This window comes from Mya arenaria, chromosome 7 (assembly GCF_026914265.1).
Source record: "Mya arenaria isolate MELC-2E11 chromosome 7, ASM2691426v1".
NCBI classification, from domain to species: Eukaryota; Metazoa; Mollusca; class Bivalvia; order Myida; family Myidae; genus Mya; species Mya arenaria.
The window spans coordinates 57,034,852-57,042,811 of NC_069128.1; the positions used below are offsets into that span (position 1 = coordinate 57,034,852).

General features: G+C 31.4%; 1 protein-coding gene across 1 annotated transcript; it reads right to left on the minus strand.

Annotated features, from left to right (window-relative positions):
* Positions 1-1,000: 1,000 nt before the first annotated feature.
* On the minus strand, positions 1,001-6,809 carry LOC128241279 (uncharacterized). The gene is made up of 4 exons (XM_052958221.1): positions 6,717-6,809; positions 5,197-5,256; positions 2,216-2,314; positions 1,001-1,097 (listed from the first exon to the last, which is right to left on the minus strand). Exons 1-4 carry the CDS (start codon positions 6,807-6,809, stop codon positions 1,029-1,031), a joined length of 321 nt encoding a protein of 106 aa, XP_052814181.1. The 3' UTR covers positions 1,001-1,028.
* Positions 6,810-7,960: the final 1,151 nt, after the last annotated feature.

Genomic DNA, 7,960 nt, shown 5'->3' on the forward strand with positions numbered 1-7,960 from the left:
CGCAAATTTCGTATATTTTTTGATAATTAATTTAAGAAACCTAAATTTTGTACTCATAATAAATGATCATTTCAATACTAAATTATCAACAAAAAAGCAAAATAAAGTATAAAACAAAAAATATACAAATTGTCTCCTTAATGCCGTAAAAAATATACGGTCACCTTAATGCCCTAAGTAGATATATATAATTGTCTCCTTAATGCCGTAAAAAATATACGGTCACCTTAATACGGTCACCTTAATGCCCTAAGTAGATATATATATATATATATATATATATATATATATATATATATATATATATATATATATATATATATATTGTATTTTCATACTTTATTCTATAGTTACTACTAAGCAATGCTTATTCTATGTATGAGTAATAAGCATTTTTTATCATATGCATTACTTATAAACAATATTCATCATAAGCATTATAAATTATATACATAACTTCTAAGCAAAATTCATACTTTGTTTAACTACAAAGAAATGTTCATTATATGTATTTCTTTTAAACAACAGTCATCATATGCATTACAACTGAGACTTTTGCTTCAAATGTATTACTGCTAAGGAAAAGTCATACTTTGTTCTACTACTAAGCAATATGTATTATAATTTATGTATTTCTACTAAGAAATATTCATCGTTTGTATTTCTACTAAGAAATATTCATCATATGAATAATTACTTAAATCTATTTATCATATGTAATACTACTAAACAATATTTATTATTTGTTCAACTACTCAACAATATTCATACTATGTATTACTTCATAGCAAAATACATAATATGTAATACTTTATGCAAAATAAACTATTATATGTAAGACGAATAGGGTAGAAATGACTTCTCATTAGCTTATTCATATAAGGCCCTTCACAACAGAAAACTAAAAGGATACGCTTTAAGGATTATATGCTTTAAAAAATGATAAATGATAAAAATAAATATTTTATCAAATATAAGGGTTAATGTTGTTTACATACAGCTCAGGCAGTTTGACCCTTGCCATCCATCTATACAGTCACAACTGCTTGACGATGTGCAGCTTCCAGGGAAACAGGGGTGTTCGTGTGAGCATTGGACTGAAATAAAACGTATATCTTAGTTTTGACTTCTCGTAAGATAAGATAAGAACAAGCTTTCAGCTTTCTAAATGGGTTCTTATCATTACCGTGTAGCTATATTTATAGATATTTGTTTCTTTGCAGTTTCATACATGCATTTAAAATACGTCGTATCTTAATTAAACTAAGATTATTTCAATACTGTTATTTATATCCAGGATTTTCTAAACGTATCAGTATAAATCAAATCATAGTGATTATATATTGAGTATTGTGTCATTTTTGTTAGATGAAAGTATTCTGACAAAACGTGGAGAGCTGTCGTAATAGCTTGTGGTCCAACCCGGTTGTGTACATGCATGTAGAAACATTTGCATTCGAATGTGTTAAATGTAAACTTGTTCAAATGCAATAAAATAAGATTAAATCAAATAGGAGTTCGATCTGGATAAGCTTTACAATAACTTCTGATCAACGATTGTTGATACCGACTCTGGTTATGGTCAATTTATAGTTACAATAATCATTACAAAAAAGCTGTGTTTTTGTTTGCTGCCTGGGTTATATTTAATCACAAACAAGAACTTTTGTGTTCAGGGTTTTCTAAAGGTTTAAGTTAATAAAAATGTGCATCTTTCAACGATATGAGAAGAAAAACATCGCTTGATTCAGACACTAATTACGAACAGCACATACAACACTGAAGACCAGTCACACATGTTAAAATCTAACGTTAATAGAAGACTAATTTTGATGCAAAGCATCAAAGACTCCGTGAATGTTTTTGAAACATGACCAAAAGGAAGCAGATGCATTAAATCAGTATACCAAGTATGTGGTACGTGGATATAAGCATTATTCAGCTATTGAACGAATTCGGACTTGCTGCTCAAGTTCACAACGACTTTGACCTTCTACGTCAATAAAGGCTGTGATTACCGCAGGGAATTTTCAGCGAAACGATTATTCACTTGGGCTTTCAACTAGTTTATGGGTTACAATCTCTCAACATTGTCCCAACATTGTCACATGACATGTTATTGTTTCTATACATATTTTTTATGACGATAAGCTTGTTGTGCTTAAGTCTAATACATTTTCTGTTCTGTTTATCAACTTAGATTTGTAATTCTTACCATTATTGCAGTATTTTCCATCATCATGGGAAGGAAGACATTGACATGTGTCTGGGGCAATACAGGTCCCTCCGTTATGGCAAGGTATTCTGCATATTGCTGTAAAATAATAAATATAGTAAGTTTATACTACTTTAAGCTAAATTTTGAAGGCAGCAGGAACCTGATGTAAAACCAGTAAAACCGCTATCGTGTCCTGGGTATCAGATTTACCATAACACTATTAGTTTATATCGGCCTACATACACTCAGTTGTTTATCTGATGGCCATGAAATTTTGCGCACCAGTGATAATCTTTAGCCCTAGCTGATGTGACTTTTGGTACAAACATGTTTGAATTGAACTATTCACTCAGTGACAGCAATTTTATATTGTAAAAGACTATCAAATGTATAATTAATCATCCATTTTCTATGTAATTTGATTAAAGAAAACAATAGGAACTCGTTTATTTGCATAATTTACAGTTAAGAGAAATGATTCTTAGAAACATGTTGTTTTTTGAATAAGTATTTGTGAAAACTGAACTTCTGATAGACAAGAATTTTAGTCGAATTAAAATTTAAAGAAACAAAATTCATTATCATAAAACTTGTTGCTCCCCATGCACACGGCTACGAATAATATATTTTCATTAAACGGGCCCTAGAGGCGTATGGAATACTCACGTATTCTACAGGATTCATAGCTGTCAACCTTCCAGCCCGAACAGCAAACAGTTTCGATATCATAGTAGTAAACAGTTCTACTGCATCTGTCTCATCCACTATTTAAAACAATCGCGTTTATAAATAAACTAATATTATGTCACGTATATATTTATAATATTAATATATTTATATTTTAATTTCATAACTTGCGAATCCTTGTTCTATTTTTTTTACGGGAGAGGGCCGTAACTGATGTTGGCATAACTCGTGGCCCAATCGCTTCGCATGCTTGATTTTACAATGTCGGTTTGAATATTGTGTTGATATTTGCATTGATATTCTCATTGTCAAATGTGTTCTCATGCAATAAAATATTATTAAATTTAAAAAATACGATCAAATGCCTTCTGAAAAATAATTTAAAAGAACATACACGGCATAACACTATCAATGCCCCCTCCTTCCGGCTTAGCTTCACGTTAAGCGGTGTTCTGATATTATAAATCATTTAAGTCATCTTAAATGACCCCATTGTCAAGGACCATTAATAAGTTACTACATTGTGAATAAAATAGTCGGCGACCACAAATCATTTAACGTGTTTGTAAAGATGCACAGATACGGCAAGCTAATGACTTAGTGTTATTATACAGTGATAAAAACAAATAAACTATTCATAGCTTTCAAGCTTAAGTTTATCATACCAAGACCATATTTATGATACATTTTCCAATTTGATTTACAAAAAGTATTGATTCGTTTAAAGGTTATGGAGGGCAGAACTGTTTATAATTGCTGATCATTAGAGATTTTAGATATAACTTGAAACAATAAAGATCCCAGTTTGAATAGGATACCACACGCTGTTTCCTTTGTGGACTTTATTTTGGGTGCCGCGTCGTCAAGGTATTTATATAGAGTACAATCAAAACAACTTGGACACGCCCAGTAGCCTAAATTTTAACACAGATCATGTATAGGCCAAAAATTAACTAATTGCTAGATTTTCATCACAATTGTTTTTAAATGAGGGTGAGGACATTTTATTTATTTTTCTCTTAGATAACTGTTTCAACGTTGAATATATACATATGGCCTTTATAATTATATAATGGACTATAATTTTTTTGGAAAGAACCATGAACACGATCGGAATACATCGACAACTTAGGTATGAATAAACGCCGTTCCCGAACAGTACCGGACCGATACGCAAATACAGACCCCAGTTCAACATTTTATTTGAGTCAATAAAATTTAAGTGGAGGCGGAAAAAGGCGGCGGGCAAGGATGGAAATCTAGCCAGTAATTAAAATCGCCTAAAAATAAAATGTTCAATAACAAAACAAAACCTTGCAATATATCACAAACTACAAGACCATTTACACAACTAAAACATTTTATGCGGCCTAAATAAATGTGTTTGTTTAGGGTAAAATTCCCAAAACAATAAGGCACCGGTAGGGATTGTTTTTTCTTTTCAAAATATTGAATGTCAACATCATTTTCTTGCAATTAGTACTATTGCTTGCAATTTTCACTCATATACTGCTGTTGTCATAGAACTTTAGTCTCTTTCAAATATAAATGACAGTTTATGTTTATGGCGAGAGGACCTTTTGATTTATTTACTTTGAAAAAAACAACACAAAACATACAAGAGTCGGCGCTTTTTATAAGGTAGGGTCGGGTTACCCAAAACAAACATTTACTTTTCTGTTAAGGCTGATTGGAAAATGTTAAAAGTAGCTACCTTAGCACGGACATTGAAAGCTACGAAAAATCTCTCTTGTGGTATAAGACAGTTTATGAGCGCTCAGCGTTACCAGTGTGTGTATACCACGTGATACATTGTGTCAGTATAGTATATAAATGCTACGTCCGAAGGCTTTGCTTTGATTGAAGACTTAAAAAAAAAACTTTTTCTTCACCATTTTAAATGAGACATGGCACAGTCTACGCCACTTACAGAGCCCCGCTTTCAGTCTTTTACTTGAGTTGATTGTGAGTTTAGTTTTTGAAAACCCTTCGACCAAACCTTTTCGCAAAACCGCTGCCTGACGGAGCACTGTCAAAACATTAGTTTAGAAAGAGGTCTGTCGAAGTGTTGGAAAAAACTTATCACCTAATCAAGCGAAGGCGGGTCTCTGTAAGCGGCATAGACTGCCCTTAATTTCATTTACAATGGTGAAAAAAGGTTATCTTGGTTTTAAGTTTTTAAGCAAAATACTGCCTTCCGACGTAGCAAATATGACGTAATTTATCACGTGGTATACACACACTGATCACACTTGTGTCTTCATTTTAATATTTAAAGTTTCTATAATCACAATAGTCCACACGCCGTGTATCTGTATCTTGATTTTTGGACGATCCTGTGGCACACATGTCTGTAAGAACATAACAACTCTTGTTCATATAGAAATATGTAAGGCAAAATGATTAGACTTTAGTATTGTTGAATGTTTAGATGGCAAAATCATTAAACTTTAATATTATTGAATGTTTAGATGGCAAAATGATTCGACTTTAGTATTATTGAATTTTTAAATAGCAAAATGATTCGAAGTTAGTCTTATTGAATGTTTATATTGCAAAATGATTCGACTTGAGTATAATTGAATGTTATGGACATTTCACAAATCTGATAAAGTAGAACTTAAGAGTATATACGGGAAAAAAGAGGATTCCCATTATATTTACGATAAATATGTTTCATATGTTTGGAGATAAGTACCTTATTTTCTTGGAATGTAAAAAACAAGGTACATCGATATTACACAAAATATTTATTTAGACAAAGTAACAATCGCAAACACGTCTTTAGAAGTATTTAAGAGCAATTAACTATGTATAACATAGGGATTCCTTGGTAAAGTTTTACGAAGGAAATAAGTATCAAGGTATATACACGTTTTGTTAAAGTGATATTCTTATTCAAGATTAATACATACACATGTAAAACAAACATCAATTTTTATTGATCAGCCTTCAACTACTTACCAAATAATGCATTTATGGAAAATATTAATTACTAATAACAAGATTGTAACCGTGTAATTAAAAGCAGGAAGTGCAAATACTATATACAAATATTAAATGATTGGTGAATGCTAAAAGATTTACTGTGGTCTATTTTTGTCGCATAAGGTAGAAATACTGTGTTCGAAGTTCATTTCCATCAAACTGAACGCTTTATTTTTATAAGAAGCATTGTTTTTTACATGAATTCATCTTTTTTGGAATATTATAACAAAATTATAAATTGTGCTAAATCTTGTCTGGAAGTAAGAGTGTATCTTTAATACTGTGAGTAACTTAGAAAATGATTTTTAATACCATTGATGTATTAATGGTTTGTATGACTGGTTGCCTTGACCTGCTTCAATACATCTGATTTAGATTGTTTGATTTATTCTCGTTCACTTAAGAATAAGCAAACGTGAACATTTAAGTTGTTGACAACAATCATACGAAACCATTTCGACATTTCCCAAACAATACACGCTTATTTCATTAAGGTTTAAACTTTATGTTACCTGGCATTAATTTAAACACGTATTTTTTAAAACTGTCATTTCTTAGCTAAGAGAAATGAAATTTACATATGCATCATTTAAATTTTATATTCTGTTTAGCATACATATCAACTGTTTAAAATGTTTCAAACAGTGTTTAAGGGAATATTTGCTTTGAATTAAGGCATACTGTAATAATATTTTTTCTAACAAAACGATTTATGAGCAAGCTGATTTTTAAAAACCAAATATTCACGTTTAGCTATGACTTATGACTTTTAACTAGCTAAATGAAATAAAGTTAACTAGAAAAGAAATAAAAATAAACTTACGGCCCCGAATACGCGGTTACAAACTCCAAATATGAAATAAATATACAGATAGATAAAGCGTAAATTAGAGCGTTCATCATTTAGTCTTGGCATAAACTATTTAATCGCAGTTGATTGACAGAGACTTTATAGCAGGACGATTACCATCAAGTCAATAGGGGGTGTTCATAATAGCCAACCCGGTGGTACATTAATTGTTATTTCGTGTGTTATGAGTGGTATGGCACTATCTGACATCACATTTTCCAAATTAATTGCTGAAGCGATATGGAGTAGAAATAACAAGATCCATCTCAGAAGTGTCACAATCAAGAAATGTCTCAGAAAATTAGAAACACGTCATACTATCTCAACCTGCTATGATTTATTTCAAACGATGTACCCACCGGTTCACAAATTGGCACACACATTGGCGGTATATTCACTGTTCCTTTCGCCGAAAAAAATCACTTTCACGTTCATCGCTACACTCATATTTTCACTCACCGATAAATCACCGGTACAATTACAAACTCTGCCAATGGTACTGTCGTGGTTGCCATCAAACATCTGTGCTTGTTTAAAGTGTGTTTATAGTCCCTCTGACCTAAGGTGTTTCAACTATTAATATCGGTTTGTTTTAAATACGCGTTTCAGTTTCGCAGTAATTTTCTTCAAAAGCGGACGTTTGCCATACAAATTTGTTCTTTTTGGAATTCTTCGCTTTCTCATTCCAGCTAAATATAACTTATAATTTGCAATATTTGTGTATTGTACCAAGTGTCAGAACATTCTAAGAAATTAATATTAAAAAGGTAAAGTTTTGATAACTGTTTCTGAGTAAATATATCAACTAGCTAGCAGTAGTAAACTGGTGTGTACTCGTATATGAATCTACAGTCATTTAATCACTTTATATATTGGTTTCTGCTAGTCAGTGTTCATATATCAGTACATGTCAAGATTCTAATTAGGTTTCACTTTAGCAAAACATCATTGACCATAACTCGAATGTAGACACAAATGGCAACCCGTATCAGGTATATATGTATATAATTTTGCCATAACTGATTATGTTGGGACAAGTATTAGGTTCAATACTCATAAACCAGTTTAAACTCAAAGTGAGCTCAAGTTTCACCGCTGTTTATTTTAATGCGATAACACAAATATTCTGAAACATATATGATCTGCCTTGCTGTGTACCTTGTAGAAGACTAGTTTCATTTTATGTTATATTGTACACTTTTTAATCGATTAAAACA

What these genes read in the sequence shown, in the direction of transcription:
- LOC128241279 (XM_052958221.1), bottom strand. Translation starts at nt 6,809, where the DNA reads ATGCCAAGACTAAATGATGAACGCTCTAATTTACGCTTTATCTATCTG. An exon ending in GTAACCGCGTATTCGGGGCC is followed by an intron (nt 5,257 to 6,716) that starts GTAAGTTTATTT and finishes ATGTTCTTACAG; the next exon opens with ACATGTGTGCCACAGGATCG. An exon ending in TACACGGCGTGTGGACTATT is followed by an intron (nt 2,315 to 5,196) that starts GTGATTATAGAA and finishes ATTATTTTACAG; the next exon opens with CAATATGCAGAATACCTTGC.